The sequence below is a fragment of the Epinephelus lanceolatus genome, chromosome 20 (genome assembly GCF_041903045.1).
Source record: "Epinephelus lanceolatus isolate andai-2023 chromosome 20, ASM4190304v1, whole genome shotgun sequence".
NCBI classification, from domain to species: domain Eukaryota; kingdom Metazoa; phylum Chordata; class Actinopteri; order Perciformes; family Serranidae; genus Epinephelus; species Epinephelus lanceolatus.
Window position 1 is genome coordinate 13,793,819 of NC_135753.1, and position 20,364 is coordinate 13,814,182.

General features: G+C 40.6%; 1 protein-coding gene across 3 annotated transcripts in view; it reads left to right on the forward strand.

Annotated features, from left to right (window-relative positions):
• myo3a (myosin IIIA) overlaps positions 1–19,115 on the forward strand; it is a 98,111-nt gene extending 78,996 nt beyond the window's left edge. For 2 of the 3 annotated variants that reach the window (XM_078162702.1, XM_078162704.1), the window contains 5 exons: positions 1,734–1,878; positions 6,944–7,035; positions 10,411–10,451; positions 15,983–16,228; positions 18,460–19,115. In XM_078162702.1, coding sequence (XP_078018828.1) covers positions 1,734–1,878; positions 6,944–7,035; positions 10,411–10,451; positions 15,983–16,228; positions 18,460–18,574 — 639 coding nt within the window. In that variant the 3' untranslated portion in view covers positions 18,575–19,115. The remainder of the gene's footprint in view (positions 1–1,733; positions 1,879–6,943; positions 7,036–10,410; positions 10,452–15,982; positions 16,229–18,459) is intronic. The other variant, XM_078162703.1, reaches the window with a different exon arrangement.
• The last annotated feature ends 1,249 nt before the right edge of the window (positions 19,116–20,364 follow it).

Sequence of the window (20,364 nt, forward strand, 5' to 3'; positions counted from 1 at the left end):
GCAGCTTTCTAATTGCTTCCTCGATTGTTCTCTGGTCGGTAGCGCCACTAGTTGCCGCATCAACAACAGCCTGCTGTCTCCCTGACTCCTCCGTCAGGTGGAATCAAGTTACATGGCTTCTCATGTTTGTTGTGTTGCCAAAGTATTTTATTTTAGCACGACACAGCTTACATATAACGTGGCTCTTGTCCAGTTCGCTTCCGCCGTCAACGTTGTAGAAGCCGAAGTATTTCCACACATCTGCTTTTAAATTAGAAGAAGCTGTTCAGCTCTCACGTCGAGGTGGGTGGCGGTCAGCCATGTTTGTTTTCTTCTGTGCGTGTGTCGGCGTGTCTGCTCCAGGTGCGCATCCCAAAGTGTCCTGGAGATGACACGTACCACGCTTCTTAGTTCCGCATTATTTAGAACCTTCTGTATTACTCTAATTAACAGATTTAAATAATCGAAATTTGGACGTTTGTGAATTGATTCAGATTCGTCCACGTCTGAATCGCGATGCATCTAAGAATCGGAAATTTCCCCCACCCCTAGTAATAATATCATTTTAGGTTGTACAGGGGGTGACAACAATTAACCATTAGTCCGTTTTGATTGGTTACACATTTCAATCTATAGGTTAATTTAGCAACTCTTCAGTTCACTGCACAGCACACCACCTGGATCTGGTGGAAGACAAACAGCCAGCTAACCACATTAACAAAGTGCACTGCCCACTCTCCAGTTTATACTGATTAGCTAACGTTAGCCATGGCCTCTCTGCACTGCCCAACAAATGGGTCAGATGAGAGCTAGCTAGCGGCACTGCTCATTCCATGATTGCTGCTTGTAATGCCATCCTGACTCAACAACGTTGCTGTGGAAACACTGTTCCCACCCTTTGGTCTCTCTCAGGACACCCCTGTGAGCAAGTGGCTCATTTTTGGGCTGAAAACCCCCTATAGCATCACAGTTAAGCTCTGTTAGAACAGTGAGCAGTGTCAGCAGGGCTAGTGGTGCTAACATAGTTAACTGTGCTAAACAGGGTTTGCGGCTCAAAATAAACAACTTACATCCAAAAGATGTAGGCAGGGCGGAGCAAGGTTTTTATGTATTTATTACCAGTTGGAGGGCCGCAGAGCAGCGCATAAAGGGGAAAGAATAGATCAGCCATGTTAAAATAGAGACAAGCCGTGCAGGCAAGAGCCGCCTGTGTAGCAGCATTGGCTAACTAAAATGGAGGCACTCAGTGGTGCACTGCGTCCATTTCCAATGTAGTTTGGCCGTAACTCTTCGAGGTTACCTGGTGGAGACCAGAGGGTGGCCACCATGTTTCCACAGCAACATCATCCCGCCATGAGAACGACTTTAGCAGTGTTAATCCAGAATTAGCAGCACTGCTAGCTTACTTAGCTCCCACCCGAGCTAGGTGGTGCACAGTGCAGACTGGCCAATGCTAACGTTAGCTAACCAGTGGAGACCAGGGGGCGGGCAGTGAGCAATATGTTTTTCTGTATGTGAATGCGGCTAACTATCTGTCTGTCTGTCAGCAAAGCCATCAGATAATAAAGTAAAAGGCATTTACAACACAAAACATTTACAATACAAATACGGAATTTTGCATTACTTTGTTTTTTCCTCAAAAATTAACCTGTTAGTTATGGTGTCGGGCTATTGAAAGCAAAATTACCCAATCACCTCTTTAACACATCCTTTTTCCCCCACTCATATATTATTTTTCCAAATCTCTTCAACAGATCACAAAGACTTCTCAGGACTTTCTGGCCCTGCAGCAGAAGTTGAATGAGATCATCCAGGCCCATCAATCAAACCCCGAGAGCAATGGCATGTTTGTGAGAGGAAAAGCAATCAATGGCTATGCTCCCCAGATTCACCAATCAAGTAAGATAATTGAGATTATGCTCTGTGAAAAACAGATTATAAAGCAATAAATGTAATTCATAATGTTGGCGTGGATTGACCTGAGGTTAATGTGCATTTTTGGTTCTGTTTTTGAAGCTTAGGTAATTAAGGAAGACAGGCTGTCTGTCTAAGGAGGACATGTTTGTATTCTCTTAGTCTATTCATCCCTCACTAGAGACTTTTTTTGGTCTTTGCTGCACTGACGTTATCCCTCACAGACACACAGCTGAATGACGTTCATTCACCCGTATAAGTCAGAGTGCAACTGTTTCATTTCCTGCTACACTGAACAAAAAAGGAAACATTATTCTTTGTAAATATAAAGGGTTTGAGACAGGAATTGCTGCTTGCTCAGTATTTATTATTTCAAAGTTAAGGTGTGTGGGCTTGTGCCTGCTTTTTCCCCACTGTTCTTGTTTTCTTTATGTTAAGAAAGAAGCAGAGATTTTATTACCGTCTTCTCACATAGGAAGGCGATGTTATCGATGTACGTCGTTCTCTTTTCTCTCTCGTGACGCTCGATTAGATCAGGAAGCCGGGGAAAGTCAAGTGCCAACACAGGAAGAGCTTCTCTACCCAATGTGTCATCAAAAATAAAATTTGATTTGCACAGGTGATAGGTGTAATTGCTTTCGGGGTGCTGAGCGGGGGGAGGCAGCAAATTGAAAGTTCACCGTCTTTGCAAAACAGAGCTGGCAGCTGAAATGTCACTGTTGTCGTGGGTTCAGGTGTCTTGAGAAAATAATGCAATGATTATGTAATAATACCAATGACTATCTTTCCTTAGACAGCATCATGATTATTTTGCCATTCAGTTGATCTTTGGTGACTTTATTGTGCTGTCACAGATGAACTGCTTTCCCTAACCTTGAATTAATGATTTAGTTTCCTCAAACCTAACCACAGCTGCTTCACTGTGGCTACTGAGGCCAAAAGTGGCAATCCTGGTAGATGACAAATTGAATTTTCTTTGAATTTCTGAACATTCTCAAGTCAGTTGCTTTTTTAACATAAGGCAACCTGACTGAAGTAAAATGTTGTGAAAGAGTAGCACAATAAGGAAGAGCCATACAGACACACCAGATCGAATAAGGTTCCAGGTTGAGTGTGTTGAACTGAGCAAGGTTCCATTTTATGGTTTATAAATTAAACTTTTCATATGTAGGAGGAAGATTTTATTTTATTACATAGTCAAAATCCAACTTTAACAAAGCGTTTTATTGCCAAACCGTAACTACACCTTAACCATAGTTGTTGTTCTAAGGGTGATCTTTCCCAAACTTTAAACCATACTGTAGTTGCCATGCACAGATTTTGTAGGAAAAAAAATTGTTAAAGGGACAGTTCATCCCAAAATCAAAAATACTTGTTTTTCCTCTTACCTGTAGTGCTGTTTATCAGTCAAGATTATTTTGGTGTGAGTTGCCGAGTGTTGGAAAAACTCAACATTAATGTCTCTTCACAGAAAAATAAAGGAGCTATTTTCTGTCTACTGAACTAGACCAGCCATATCATTGCGCAAAAGAAGACATGAATCTACTCATGGATGAGATGCTCGTGCTTGTGACAGTGCAAAATGCAGACATTAATGGTGTCCTCCTCGGCTAAGTTGTAATGTTAGCTAGCTCAGTGGTGACCTGTGATCTCGTAGAGTAAAATTTTGGATTGTTGATTTGAGGGTGAAGTGTTCCTTTATTTATACCTTAACCATAGTTGTTGTCCCAAGCAGGATCTTTCCCTTACCTTAATCCATACAGTAAATCCCATGTACAGATATAGTCAAAAAGAGATATCGTTAATGTTGCCATTGAATACAATTTATTTTTGAAAATGTACAGAATTGTCCAGTAGCAGTGGTGGGCAGATTTTGTTGCAACTGGACAGATCCAGGCTCGCTGTTTCACCCTGTTTCCAGTCTTAATGCTAAGCTAAGCTAACTGACTGCTGGCTCTATCTTCAGTACTGTACAGACAGTACTAATGCTTACCAAGAAAGCAAAAAAGCATGTTCTTTAATGTCAAACTGTTTCATTAAGTGAACTTCACTTACATGCAGTTGCAGTTGTACGTTTAGATCTGCTAATGTCTGATTTCATTTTGATGTCAAATATACGTAGAGCTAAGAGTGAAACATAATACACACATGACTCCACACAGTTACTTTTAGAGTACAGTGTTCCTTTAATCTGGGCATGTTTGCCCTTTACAGGCTTTTCTGCAGCACAGCAGCACAGTGCCTGAGGTAAAGCAGAATAAATTATCTGTGTTATTTCCAAGGGCTACTGCAACTCCCGATTAAATTATGCTTCTCAGCCCCACTAGGTCATTTCTCCATCGACAGTCCTAAGCTGTAAATTTCATTGACACAATAAACCTCATCAGAATCATTTGTGACACACACAATGAAAGCAGAGGAATGCCAGTGACATTTGTTCTTCATGGGAAAGGTCGTCAAATGTTAATCACGTTTTGTGAGCGAGCGTTTCAAACAATTATGGCAGGAATTAATAAGAGGGTGTGTGAAATCGGTAGATTTAGTTGTTTGAGCAATACAGCATGACCTTTAGATACAGTTGTTCAATATTACAAAGTTTTCACCTCTCTTACCTAGGAGCTTCTGCACATGATGGATTGCCGTGTGTTTTCCCCTCTTGCATGAACGGTGATTAATAATGAGCAACAAGCAAAGGTCATTGTAATATGTTCATAATTGCAATTACAATCACATGCCAAAAGAGGAATTTGTAACAGTAATGACAGATATGATAGATTGCAACACATCCACCACAGTGTGGAGCACGTGGTGCATGAAAAGCTGCTCAGCTGGTCACAGACTCTCTCTTTATGTTCAATACGGTGCAGGAAATCAAAGTTATAGGACACTTTGATTGTGTCAAGGGTTGGTTCACATAATCTCTGTTGGAAAATTCAAACTGCCAAAGGCCTTAGGGTTAAACCGCAGTATGTATGGAGGAAAGCTCAATAAGTACAACAGAGTCAGGTCGGCAAGATGCCACATCACACTCAATAGTCTCTGTCCAACCAGCCATGTGTGTAATGATACCGCTGGCTCTGGAGCTGTTTGATCATGATGGTTAGCCACAAAAGTGACAACAATCATCGACAAATCCCTGATGACCTGACTGTTTAGCTCTTTTTGTAGCATTTGCCCAACCTCCTCTGAATCCCATCACAGTGGAAAAAAACCTTTAGATCACTTTGTATCATGTTGTCAGGTCGCAGGTTTCTGCAGACAGTATCACCACCTTTACCAAACTTTACAGCTGGAGTATGCAGTTTTCTGGAACAGGCACAAAAAAGGCAGAATTTGAAAATCACATCTTCCTGTAGCTTTCCCCTCTCTGTCTGAAGCCCCTCCCACCAGGCAACCACAGGCAAATGCACTCATTTCATACAGTAACCCCAGTGTTGCCCATACATTGAATTAAATGAATCATTTCTCATTGAACATTTGCATGCAGCACATTCGCTCAGCTCCTCTTTCCTCTCGCTTTCCCATGGCCACCCCCTAAGCCTCGCTCCCTACAGCTATGGGCTGCTTTGCTGGGGGGAGAGCGGGCAGTGGCTCCGGGGCTGTAATGGCTTGAATTTGGCCGGTGCAAAACCCCCAGCAGTGGTGTTACAGTGGGCTGGTGGCCAGCAGCAGTGCCAGGGCTAACTAATGTAACAACAGCAACAGAAAGTTTGCTGATCTGGCAGGTAGTCAGGGCTGTCCAGTCTCCCAGAGCTGGATTTGGGTTGCTGCCTGCTCTCGTCCAGACAAGGTGATCTGTAGCAGAGGGGAATATGTCAGAGGTCAGTGTATAATTCGAGGCTCTAACTAGCTATATCAACTTGAATTAGCCACAGCTATGAGCCTTTGAATCCGGTTAGCAGAAGGCTCAGCTATTAGCACCCCATACTTTCCATCTCATAAACGTTTTGTTAATATTGACATGTGTTTTACTGTGGGGTTTTAGACTTTCTTTCAGACTCTTTCTGATAAGTCTATCTTCTTTGTTTGGGTTGCTCTGCAGTGTAGGCAGTTGTTGCCAGTGCTGGAATATCAACTTTCTCTGCAGGCTTCTTTGCCACTCTCACTTTTACTGAATGTGTACACACATCTGTATTTGTAGAACAATCAATAGAAACGCCTGCTCTCTGACATGACCTGTGATTGGCCAAAGTTTCCCATCATGGGCTAGATTTTCTAAAGCCTGAAAGCAGAGCCAAGAGGAGATGCAGAAGTCTAGTTTTCTCCCAGACTACTTTAATTACATTGCTCAAAGTTTATCATGGGATTTTTGCCAAATGAGCCAAAACAAAACTGCCTACCCCAACTGTAAGGTAGGACAGACTAAAAATAATTTTAGCACATAGTAATGTTATGTCTCAAAGCTGAAAAGTCAGAAGATGTGGTGCTGCTTTTCTTTAAGATGAAGTGTTTTTAGACAGAAAGCCTTTGGGATGCCCGGGTGCCCAGAGGGAGAGGGGTTATAAGGCGCCGTCCATGTATCCCAACAAGTCCAGCCAGGGACTGCAGTTTCATGTCATTCCCCATCTCTCTCTCCTCTCATTTTTCTCCTGTGTGTGAAAGAGTGAAAAAACGTCCTTTGCCATTAAAGTGAAATTAATAATCCTTAAAAAAAAAATTGCCTCTCTTTTGCTACTGTATTTTTCTTATATTAAATTTACCACAGAAAATGTAGGAAAGCAGACATTTCCCCTTTTATCATTAACCTCAGTAAACCATGATGCAGTGCAGATGCAGGACGATCATAAACTCTTTAAACTCCCCATATAGATAGACACCTATTAAAAGTTGTTAAAAGGCATTTTAGGGTGCCAAAAAAACATCATTAAAAAGAATATTGTAGATTAATAATGTGTAAACATGTGTTTGAGTTTCAGTTTTCCTTTCAGTGTCCATTCATTTGAATGCTTCCTACAGGAATCATTACCCAGCGTCTTCCGTCTAACTTTAACTGCTCAGCACAACATTAAACTCCTGCCTGATGTTTTCAACAATCTTTGTCACTTTTCAGCAGAGAAGAGAAAGTCTAGGACCCCCCGCCGGACCCAGCAGCCAAAGACCCTCAACACACCAGAGGACTCCACCTATTACACCCTGATTCATGTGAGTCACAGAAAAAGAGACGGAGAACGATTTCAGATATTTACTACAACAAAGCTTTGCCGTCAGCTGCCATGTGACAACGTAACTGCTTCCCCAGCTATGAGCCACCACAATGCACTATTGATTGGCAATTTTTTTTCCCGTCTGCGCTACTCTTAACTACAAGAGGTACTGTCCAGAGTTTCTTTAGTACATTTAGTACAAATAATTTTTTTCAGCAGTTTGTTTTTAATGCTTTTTATTTAGTGTTCTCATCATGCAATTATTTGTAATGTTTCATGATTTCAGCGAACAATAGCCGAGCGCAGAGTAGCTCTTTTTGCAGCACTTAAGGTTTGTTTACAATGCTGTCAGTTCTGTTTAATTGACCTAGTTATATAATGCATAATGCATCTCATCAATAATTTAATCAATTAATAATGGAGACGTGAGATTAAACTTTTGATAAAGAGTAAGAAACTTTAGCAATAGGAAACTTTAAACACTGTAGTTTAAAAACATGATTGACCCGATAATAACTTGATCACTCCGATAAATTTAATGATGCAAAATTTGCTCAAAGGTAAAGCGATTTAATATTTTAGAAATGCTTCTATTGATTGAAAAGTGAATAGCTGTCACAAATGTCTTGTAGAACAGTGGTTCCCAACATGAGGTCACAACCCCACAAAAGGCCACATGAATAACAGAGGAGTCATGATGACAGGATAAACAGGATAGGAATGCTGAAAAATATAAACAGTATCTGCAACACAAAAATCTTTTTTGTGTTTGTTTATATTAATATTTGCTTTTTCTATAAGTTACTAAGTTTACCTTCCTAGGCCTTTAAAAAAATCAAATATATCCCTAATTGTTTTAATATTCGCAATACAAGACAGAATGGAAAGACAAATTTGCTCCCTGCTTCCATTGGAGTTACCTCTCTGGCTTTGGCAACTTTCTGCCCGCCTCTCGCATTTGGCACCATGGCTACATCAAGGAGTTGAGCTGTCCGTCAGTGTGTAAATGTGATTGACACAACATGAGGTCGTATTTATTTTAAAAGTGCAGCTATTTTGGACAAAAAATATAGACTTGGTACCAAAGGCCTTATAAGTTTGTAGACATGCTAGCAGCTCTGTGAGGTTGCTCTCAGTCACAGCAGTTGTATGTGTTTAATGCTAATGCTAGCATGCTCACTGTGGCGACGCTAATATGCTGATGTTTCACAAGTATAATTTCGATCATGCTTACTTTAGCATGTACAGCTGAAGCTAATGGGAAACAATTTGGTCACAAACCAAAGTATTAAGCAAATAAAAAGATGACCGACGGTGGCGCTAGAGGAAAGATTATCACCAGATAAAACAAAACACAAACTTGGATAGAGCAATACAAGACACAAATTATAATACAGTAAGCACTGTCAAACATGACTGATCTCTCTTCAAAAACTGTTCAGTTTGAGTATAAAATGATCTCAGTCAGGATCCAGTTTGAGTTCTGCTGAGCTCGTCTCACTCCCAACTCTTTGACAGTGGACCTTGGCAGGAGACACTTGTACACAGAGGCACCCTTAGCAGCGGTATGATACACACAGGGCAGTGGCTTTTTCTGACACTGTGGGCAACTTCTTTATTTTCAAAAGCAAGAAAGTCCACATAGGGCAGATGGGAGGGGAGGGAAATGGGTCAAACAAACTCTGGACTTTCACCCTGGAGCCAGCTGACAGCTGTTGGTTTTCTGTGTGAAACCAAAAGTAAATGGAGTTATTTTAATAACAATGTATTGTACTGATATGTGCAGCATACTATGTGAGTGACATATGTCGCATGACGTGTGTCAGGCGACGTTACATGACATTGGTAATAACTGTGGTCATTGTAAGCCAAACCATGATGGGGTTTTTGTAAACCTAACCACAGGGACGGTTTTTGCTATGGGCAATGTGGGCAATCTATGCGCACGAGCGCCCTCCAAAAAAAAAAAAAAAAGTTTTCTAGACTACCGCTCATTTCCACGTCAAGTTTGTGGAGTGGGCGCTGGGGCGCCCCTATTATCACGTTTCAACCAGCAGCAGAAAGGAAAGGCGAATCCTGGCGGTTGTGTGTTGAACGGGGGTCACAGACGGGAATACGGCGGAGGCTCATAGTGCTCTGCGGCGCAAGATAACGGCTTACCGGCGACAGAGAAGTCCGACTCCAGTTCCAGTAATTTCCTCTTTCATTGGTGTCATGACTGCCCAGTAGTACCTGGAAAACCGAGCCGTGGCGGCACATAGGTATGTGGCGTGTCAGAGGAGAAACGAGCTGTTCACATTTCTCTCTTTGTGGCAGGTAACGTCCCACAAACCTCACCGCACTTTAGGGACTGTTCTTTACCTATGGAGGGACTGTTCTTTACTTGTCAGGGGAGGAGGGTGGCTGGTTGATTTTTATTTTATTTATTTATTTTATTTTGATCCCCCCTATGTTCATCACTCATTGATGCTGTTTTTGAAGTATGAATAAGTCAGTAAGTAATTTATTCCATTGAAATATCATTGATGTGTTATAGAAAAGTGATTTATCTTTTTATAAATGACAAAAGGCACATCTGCCTCATTTTTGCTGTGGTATCGTGATACTACTCAGAACCGTGATACTTTCACTGGTATCGTACCGTGGGGGGTGAGGAGCAGTGGGGGTTTGTGGACCGAGGGATGGTTCGCCCAGGGCGTAAAACTAGCCAGGACTGCCTCTGCCTAACCAAATGCTTTGGGTGCCTAAACCGAAGGAAGTAAACTTAAAAATTAAGTGTTTTAACTTCTTTGTAAGTTTATTTTAAATACTATCTCCATTCAAGGAGCAGAAACTGTATTTTTCCTGTAAAAAATTAAGTTTATTTTGAAGACACATTGCATGTAACAAGCGTAAATTGACAGGCCATCACTGAACATCCAAAACTGACGCAGGAGGGTACCTAGGGTGTCACATTTCAACGTGTACCAAGTGTCTGTATTTGACGAGTTGGGATGAAAAAGTGTTTTTCTGCCAGTAAGGAGTTCTACATGTTGATCCCCAGAAAAAAAAAGCTGTTAGTCCAAATGAGGATTTATGTAAGGGCACCTTACGATTCCCTCTGAATGCTCCACTGAGCCTGAAGCGGAGCCACAAGGTCACTGAGTGCCTGAGGAGCCTAATTGTGTTGTTGTTGAGATATTTGCTGCTAGCGTGGTTAAAATTTCTCTTTGGCTAACTGGTCTCAACTTTTAAACTCAGTCTTTGGGGGTTACAAGCCAGAGGTTGGGAACCACTGTTCTAAAACCACTTTCTTTTTTGCCTTAACTGAGCACAGAGATTGGGAGTGTTTGATTGACGTGTAGTTATCTCTCCTCTGTTTCTCTCCTCCCAGCGGTCTGTCCAGGATGATAAACGCAAGCCCAGGAAAGAGGAGTAAGTGTGCAAGTCCTTACTTCAACTGAATTTTAACAACCTATCACCACTGTGTTTAAGAGGTTGGCCTGCTGCCTGCTTGCTTGGCACAGCGGGTCAGGAGTAATGACTGTAGCCCAGCGCCAACATAAGGACAGTGTCTGGGTCCAAACTTAATGATCTGCAGGATTACACACATCCTCTGTGAAATTAATTAGCCTCATCTTTCACCTTGGTTACATTAGCTAAACATACTGAAAATTTAATGTTAGGCATCAGGCATATTTGGTGTGGTGGTATGTAAGGTTGGTGACAAAAGGTGACTGGAGAGTGTGTGTGGATGTGTGTGTTCATGCATATGTATGTGTCGCACAGGCCACAAGGTGAGCGTACCGCCCAGAGTGAGGGGGTGAAGATAGACCGATAGGGCTGTGCTGAACAAGAAGGGGCCAGGGTACTTTATCACAGCAGTCTGAAGAGACACACACACACACACACACCTTGATGATGCACACACACAGTGCGACACAGCGTTAAACATCAAGGGTAATAATTTGTAAGCAGATAAATAAAGCCAGCGATGGACAGGAGCAGTTTACATGCATCATTAGGGATGAGAAGGTCAGCAGGAAAGATTGCATCTCTGGCTGAAGCTGACAGCAGAGGAGGATGGGAGATGGGAGAGCGTGGGTGGTAAGAAGAGTGAAAACTGAAGAGACAGACAGAGGTGATGATGGTAAATGGGAGTAAAGACATACAAAAGGAGAAATAGGGAGGCAGAGAGAAACAGTAATAGCAAACCACAGATTTCTTTTATTGACAATATTAAAGCAATGATCTATCACATGTCTGTTTTGCGCCCTCTATCTACAGATATAACACAGAAGGGATTCAGCCTTACTGCCAGCTCAATAAACCATTCTTATTTGCTATTTTAAACACTCAGTGTTGATGTCATTTCTGTGGAAAATTCCTCTGTACCTGGGAAAAGGGTGTGTTATGTTTCCGAAAGCAGCAAAAAACAGTCTGATGAAAATAATCAGAGCAAAATCCAGGTAGTTAGTGTGAGCAGTGAACCAGTGATGAACCAACCCTGGTTCAGCTATCAGGGCTGAACTGGTTCCCTGGTGTCTGAACCAGGTGTAAATACAAATTATATAACTACAAAAGCTCAAGCTTTATCCACTGAAATCCAAAAACAAGAACCGACAGCCATGTTTACAATAACTTCCAGGTAGAAAACCCCCGCATCATGTACATAAAATGAAATGGTGCCTCAGTTGGTTAGTGTTAAGCTACCTACAAAAGGTCCACCTAAACAAAATCACCATTAGTTTAAGTGTACAGTATACAGTATTTAGAATATTCCAAGCGTTTAACCTTGGTGTCAGACAGCACTTTCCGACAGAAACTAAAATTGTTATTGCAAAGCCACAAGATTCCATTGACAAAAACAGTAATTTTACTTTGCAGAACACAGGAGTTGCTGGTTTACTATTGCCTCCATCAGTTTGTGTTTCGGGTAAAGCAATGAAAATATTCCAAAGATATAGCTTTCATGCTATTAGATTTAGATTTGGTTTATCAAAGACGCTAGCAAAGCAACAAAATACATCAAATAAGCACAGCAGAAATGTGTGCTATATATATATATATATGGCATTTGACTTTAATGGTGTAGATATGTGAGGTCGGCAAACTTGTTTAAAACTGCATCTATAGATGTATCTTTCAATGTCACAGTTATGGCTCAAAATGACAACAGTTTTAAACAAGTTTGCCGACCTCACATATCTACACCATTAAAGTCAAATGCCAGTTGTCTAGCTGAAAGTGACTGTTGTTGTTAGCATGAGGTCATGGTGAGTCGGTCTATACAGTACAGCAGCTCTGTGAGGCTGTACTCAGGCGCAGCACTGCTTTGAGCTAAATGCTAACATCAGCATGCTAACAATATTCCAATTTTTGGACGGTGTGTTTTCCATGTTCAACATTTCAGCTCATTGTTATTATTCTAACACTATTCTAATGCTAATTAGCACTAAATACAAAGTACAGTTGAGGCTGATGAGAATGTCATTAGTTTTGCAGGTATTTGGTCAAAATTTTTACCTTATCATAGCACCAGAGGAGAAGGTTTTTATCAAAAAGTTGTCAGCAAAGCTATTATGGTCGATCCAGGGGGGTACATGGTAATCTGGACCTGATTGATTTCATAACAATTCTTTCAATAATCATTGAGAAATTTCACTCAAAACCAAAAATATGAACCTCATGATGGTGCTAGAGTTAAAAACATTAGGATACCTGCAGTGCTATCTATCAATCTCAATTGTTTTGGTGTGAGTTGCAGGGTGCTGGAGATATCGACCGGAGAGATGTGCCTTCTCTCCAGTATAATGGAACTAGATGGCACTCAGCTTGTGGTGCTCAAAGTGCCAAAAAATACAATTGAAAAACTCAACAGCAATGTCTCTTTCCAGAAATCATGACCCAGTTACTCAAGATAATCCACAGACCTTGTTGTGAGCAGTTTCATGAAGAACCCATTTTCTTTCTCCCAAACTACACCCGTCAACTGTATCACCATGTAGGAGGAAATGTACATCTAATGCTAGCTCGCTTAGCACCACTGAGCTATCTAACGTTACAGCTAAGCGGAGAAAGATGTCATTGATGTTTACTTCTCACTCTGTCACAAGCACGAGCCTCTCCATGAGTAGATGCACAATGCCACGTGCTTTACTTCAGTGTTATTTGTTAAATTGTTTTCAGTGTTGATCCAGTTCTTTGTGTAAAACTGTGTTTCTATCATTTTATTCAGCCAGAAAACAGGGAGGTAATTACCATCAAACAGCACGTCTATCATGCTTCATCAGTGGGAAGATTGTGTTATTTGCAATTACAGTTATAAAGTCAGCTCGGGCCTCATTGCAGTGTTAGATCATCAGAGTTTACTGGAAAATCTCCACATGGGAATTCTCTTTTTCTCACTTCTGTGCAAATGGAGGTCAGAGCGGAGGTTTAACTTCATGACAGCATCCCTGGAGCTGAGGGTGAGGCTGTGGGGCTTTATACCTCTAGATACTGTTGGCTTCATAATTAGCATCCTATAGTCCTTTCCTCTGTAATCTGTCAGTTATTTGTCTGGCAAAATAAGTGTCTCAAAGCAAAATCCTGTCAGGACATTGACTTGAAAACATAAAATAGACTATTTTTTTCTTTTATCTTCTTCAGTAAATGGAAAAAAAATGTTTTCAAAATGACTACCAAAACACATTTTTGATAAAAATCGTATCAGCTTGGGAGGTCACAATCACTTGTGGAAATTATTGACTTTTTCCTTCAGATTTTTCCCTTCACTTTAATGCAGAACAGACCTATTTATGTGTTTATTTGACAGGGACAATGCACAGCTTCTTAGCTGTGCCAGACTTTGCTATAAGCTATTTACATCTGTAGCCACTGGGCAGGAAACAAAGCATGTCTGTTGTGAAAATTAACAAAAAGGCCATTACAAGATTGTACATATTGACTACACAACAGCAACAACAAGATGTTGCAACATTAAGGTGCCACAAATTCCACAAGTAGGTCAATAGGCACCAACAAAGACAGAGAATGTGGATCTGAAAAAGCAGCTCACATGTGGGAGGACACACTGAAAACAGAAAGATTAAACCTCATTTTTTTGAGTATATGGTTAGACCCAAGTTTAGACCCAAGTCAAACCATATCTGCTCAGTTTTTGAAGTTTTAATGAAAGTATTTGTTCAGATGTCAAAGTAGAACCAAACAGCACCAAGTCATTTGTCAGTGTTTTACAGATCAGGGAGCAAACATGGTTAGACCACAGCCGCTGAGGCAAACTGGTGTGTCATCTCTGAGAGCGAAGTTAAAATGTCATGAATGAAAACAAAATATCTTGATAATATCTAAATGATTATCGGAGATCAAATAAACACCATTTTCATTTAAAACAAGATCAGAAGAAAGGATTAAGTCAAACATAGTTACAAAAAATGAATAAAGCAAACATTTTCCTTACTTACAACAGGAAATCTAGAAACCTGTGCAGTCTGAATGTTCAGCTGTTGAGTATGCAGGATTTTGGCTTGAACAGCATGATAATCTTCACTGGAATAATAAAAAATGTATATTTTCCACCACAAAAATACCTGTCTGCAGCTGTACAATAATAGAAACACTCAGAATTTTCACAAACTCGTGTGTGAAGAACGCCAGCATTAAAATACTACGTCAGAAATATTAAATACAATGTATGAAGAGAAAATGTTATATAGACAGTTGGAGTTCCAAGCACATCTATGTCTAGTAATGTAGCCAATCATATTTTTCAAGATTAATGGTAAATTGTACCTCTGATATCCACTGCCATGTGTATTCAAATGCTTTGTTTAAGTGTGTAAGGATATTTTATAGTCTCTTTGTGAGAAGACACACCTGTGATCTACCAGGTCTTGATTGCAGTCATTTAGGAGGGGTCTATATTAAGCCTCTGTGTTTCCTGCTCTGTAAGAAGTTGGCAAAGGCTGAAATGCATCAGTCTGTTTTTTTCTTTGTTTTAGGTCTCCCTTGTTTCCAAAACTCAAATTATGTTTTCCTTTTTTGTTTGTCAGTGCATGTTAAGGCTGAACTGGTTCCTCAACGTTCCTAAATGGAAATGAAATCTATTGGGGGCTGTTCTGAATCACATGTAGTTGCTATTTCTGCAAAACCACTTCCTATGATATGCAACCTACATTTTACTGCTTAATCTGGACATTACTTTTTAACATTGTGTATCTCAGGACAGTTATCAAGTCAAGCACATTTGAAAACAACCCACAATGACCAACACCAGAACAAGAAGCTAAAATCTGAAATATAAGACCAAACAAAATAACAAACATTGACATGAACGCTCACAGCTCATACACACAAGTCAAAAAACAGCCACATTGGGACGATTCAAACTCTAGTGAGTAAAGTATGTTTTTAGCCTGGACTTAAAAGAGTCAATGGAGGGGGCAGATTTGATAGGTCTGGGGTCTTGGATAATCTGGGACTTCAAAAGCAAAGGCGCGTTCATCCCTGAGCTTAAATTCAGATAGCCACCCAGGAGCCAAAAAGCAGCCAACCTGAAGGACCTGGAGGTAGAACGGGTGGCTAGAAGGTCTGCAATAAAGGAGTGGGCAGCCCGTTTAGGAATTTTTAGACAAACAGGAGAACCTTAAAATCTTAGTGAATGGAGGCCAGAGTTGAGGGGATGTGGTCCCTCTTTAGGATAACTGTCAGGAGCCTAGCTGCAGTGTTCTGGTGCAGTTACAGGCGTAACAGGGATGACTGACTGATAATCCCAGTGTACATGAAGTTGAAGGCAAGCCAGAGTGTATAAAGGTGTGGATGATTTTGTTTTCATGACCGCCACCACTTCAGACTAGCATTTGGTATGAGTCACCAGACTATATATAAACAATCACCAAAAAAGTGATGCCCAAGTGTCTGATTGTCCTCCTCTCATCCATCCCTTCCTTCTGTTCATGCTCCAGTCCAGGGAAGCTGCTGGATGTGGATGACCACTACTACCGTGAACTGTCCACCAGCAAGTCTGAACCCTGCATCCCCACAGAGGAGACGCCACCCAGCAGCCTGCCCGAGAGACGGCAGTCGATACAGAGGAGAGGGTCTACAGAGACGAGGCGGTCCACAGAGCAGGAACCAGCTGCTGCCAGCAGACAGACCAGAGAGAGGGCCGTCACTGAACCAGCACCTCCCAAACCTGTCAGTGACAACAGGTACGTCCTTCTCTATGTGTTTGATATACCAAATTACCATCAATGGTCCAGAAAAGAGCAACAACTCAGAGCTCTTTTTTGGAAAGCTGCAGAAAAATGGCCGTCATTATCAATATAACCAATGATATCAGCGTCTCATACTTTAAAAGCAGCAGAGAGTTAACTTCCTGTTTTGGAGATTCAGTGCTCTTTTAGGAGCATTCTTGGGACATGAACACAGCACGTTCATATGCGTCTCACACTTTGCACAGTTTGCATCTTGCCTATTTACAGTTAGTTCTGTGCATTGTAGACAAGCCAACTTGCCAACAGTTTGCAAGGCTGTTGGGTTAAGATGCACGCCCAAAAGAAAAGCCCAAATTTCTGGTTGAAGAAGAAACACACCTACTTTTAGACATCATGAAAGACTTGGATATCGGCAGGTTTTATGCAAAAATATCACAACGCCAACCTTTTCAAGGAGCTGGTTGAAGGAATAGAAGATGGAGGCGGTTGTGGTGTTCACTATCCAAACACTGCTTCCCTCTTTAATAAAAACAGCCACCGATGGGAAAACTTTGAGAAAAATCCTATTTTGACGCAAAGAAGCAAAATGGAACAAGAGCCAGCCATTCCACTTTTCCATACCTTGACTTGATAAAGGATGTTAGGGCACAATAATCTGAGAAGACAAGGCTGCATTTAAACAGGAATATTACTGGAATATTTATCCTTTTCATTAGCCATGTAAACAGCTTAGCAAGAATGCTGTCTTTATCAGAATAAGGGCAAAAACTGAAATATTTTGTGCATGTAAACGTACATGCAGACACTGAAATTCACATTATCATGGTTTCCATTTTTAACAAGGCTCATTTTTTGACTCAAAGGTCCTCTTACTAGCTTTCTGGGACCTTTTTAAACCACACCTCACGGTCCAGGTTGTGAATAACCTCCTTGATTTTTCTCCAGCTGTCTCACTGATTTAAAGGAGCTATATGTAAGAAATCTAAAGAGTCGTAAAATCCTCCTAATATGTCACAGAGACTAAGGAATAATGTTCATATAACATACTGATCTCACCGACAACAATAGTACAGCCAGAATATTCGCATTTAAACATTTTTACAGTCCGCAAATCATGTTTATATTTTGAATTTGTGTTTTGGCCTGTTGCGCCACCCACCGCCGTCTACTTTGCAATCTCAGAATCCATCAGCTATCAGTGTGGCAACAATAAGCCTCCAGGGCCAACTATTAATATTTCTCGGTTTTCCGGTGTAGCCAGCAGATGTCTGGGCCAAGACTTCCTCTTTCGCTCATTTAGGCCAATCTATCTGCATATGAATGTAAGTAAATAATAAATAAAAAGCTAAATCATTGGCACACGATTGCCGATGGGTTCCCAGATTGCATTTTGGCCAGTGCTACTCCACACAGACTGTTTACCTGCCACTCAAACGTGATTGGTCAATAAGAGACCTGAACTCTTCTGATAATAATTTCCTTTTACCTACAGATTCTGCAGATATCTGTTGATAGAGATTAATGTCTGTGTACACTGACTATATGATACTAGATGCTTCAGTTTGTCTGTAGGGAAACTGCTTGGACTCAGTAAAACTTGCGCTGTACAATCCAATTTTGTTTGCTAAATTGGATTAAAAGGTTGCACACAAAGCAGTGCATTTAAATCATGAGATAAAGTGAGATATAATTTATTTGTCTTTTTAAAAGAAAACTGTTTGTATAGTTTTAATTTGAAAATATCAATTATAATTCCTGACAAATTAAAGACTGCAGATAGATCACACAACACTGCTGCTTAATGATGGATACAGAGGGAGTGACCTTCATCCTACAAACAGCTGTGGACAGAGTTAAGAATTTTAGCTGGATTGCAATGGAACCATTAGGTACTTGCACCATCAGGATCAGTGTGTCTTTCTTTACAAATTTTTTTTTTCACGCTTGCATTTCGCATTCCAGCCATTCAAAATGACAAATCTATGTACTAATTTCATCTGTTTCCCAGTCCTGCCTGGTCACTGCCTCAGACAGCCCGCGCACATGATATATTGTTGCTGAAGATAATAAACAATATGAAATCTTTCCCCTGAATGTGGATCTTTAGATCTCATTTCTCATCCTGTTTTTTTTTGTTTTTTTTTTTGGCTCAAATCTTTCAAACCATCTTTTATTGTTTTCCCTTTTTTTCCGTCTATGTGTTTACTGCTCTCTCCTGTCGACAGGCGCTCCGTTCCCAGAATGCCCTCCACAGAGAGTCGGACTGACGACAACCCGTATGACTTCAGACATCTACTGAGGAAGACTTCACAGAGACGAAGGCTCATCAAACAGTACTGATCACACGACTGAACTTTTTTAGCCATTTGGCCCATAATCTGTCAGGATCTGAATGTGGCAGTGTGTTATCATGTGTCATGCTACATGATATGTGAGTATTTGATTGGTCACAGCTTCTTCATAAACCTTTGAAATGAAACAGAAATGAAAACTGCATTGATTATAAGTCACCGCTGTTCTTATTAATCTAAAAGCAGGACAGGATGAAGGTTAATGTAAATAATAAAATGTCACATACTTAAATCTGTAAATGAAGGTTTTATTTATGTCATTTGTAAACTAGGCGTTTTTGCTCATGTGTGCTGTATCCATTTCCTCTCTGGTTTGGTAAATATTGTGTTTGAGGTTATATATTTAAACTAGAATTGTGTAAAATATCTAGAGATCGTGTAAATACAAAAGCCATGCTCTTTCACTTGAATACTTTACATTTCAATCCATTTTGAAGGATGTATTTTCTGAAAAAAAAAAAAAAAAGCTGCTTCAGTGTTTCAGTGTTTCTCTCTGTTTTGTTCATTTAAACATAAAATGTATCAAATTCCTTGTGATGTTTGATTTATCTAACATTTAGCATAGCTGCCCCCATGCAACACGAGTTCATGTGGAAGTGATGTCTCGTTACCAACATTTTTTTATTGTCTGTTGTACATATTTCCTCACACAACTCCATTTTAAGAAGGTCACAAAGGAGAAGGTGGTGATCTACAAGATGTTCCTCAGTAAATTCTTGTAGATCGAAATGTGGCCTTAAAAGAACAGAGAATTAATTTATAACCTACAGTGTGCAGACTGTCTTTGTGACCTGCAGTGAAGTCTCCTTTGTGTATGCTTGATCCCTCTCCATTTTCTTATTCCCAGCTCATCAAATACCGCCGCTTTGTCGGTGATCTCTGCGGGAGATACCGACGCACAGAGGCACGCGCAGCTGCAGTTGTTGACACAGAGGGCAATAACTGACCTCTTCAAATACCCCAGCTTTGTCTTTGGATGTCCGCATCAGATACCAACGCACAAAGGCGTCCTTTGTGCACCAGACTGCAGCCAGTAAATAGCAAGAAAGAGCTTTTAGTCTGGCCCACGTCCCATCCACTAACATGGAGAGGATGTGCTTTATGACCAGTACTGCAGCCAGCCACCAGGGGGCAATCCAGATGTTTTGGCTTCACTTTTGAGCACTGTCACGTTGTCCATCTTTCTATACAGTCTGTGCATATGTCTCATGACATATGTCACATGATGTTAGTAACAAACGTACTTATTTTAAGCCAAGCCATGATTTTTTTCTTAAATCTAACAACGTGCTTTTGTTGCCTAAACTTACGGAAACAAACATAAAAACTAAGTGTTTTACCTTTGCTGTAAGTTTACATTATGCCATAAGACTGTATGCATGTAATGGGCAGAAACTGTACATTTCCTGTGACAAAGGAAGTGTATTTTAAAAAGACACAACGCATGTAACAAGCATAAATTGACATGCCATCCTATAATGTCCAAAACTGACGCAAGAGGGTAACTCGCATGTCATATTTTCACAATTAGGTCCACTAACAAAGCGGGAGTATTTGAACACACCATTTCAACTGAAAACACTTTATTCCTTCAGGTCTTTGGTGGTAAAAAAAAAAAAAAAAAGGTTGAGGATATCAGAGAGAGTGAACAGAAGCAGCTGTGTCATGTTGATATCAAACCAGCCCCCTGGTAAATTCCATCTCATGTTTTCTTCCCCATATTGGCCCGAGGATTTCTCTGAGATACAACCTCTGACCTTTATGTGTGTGACATTTTAA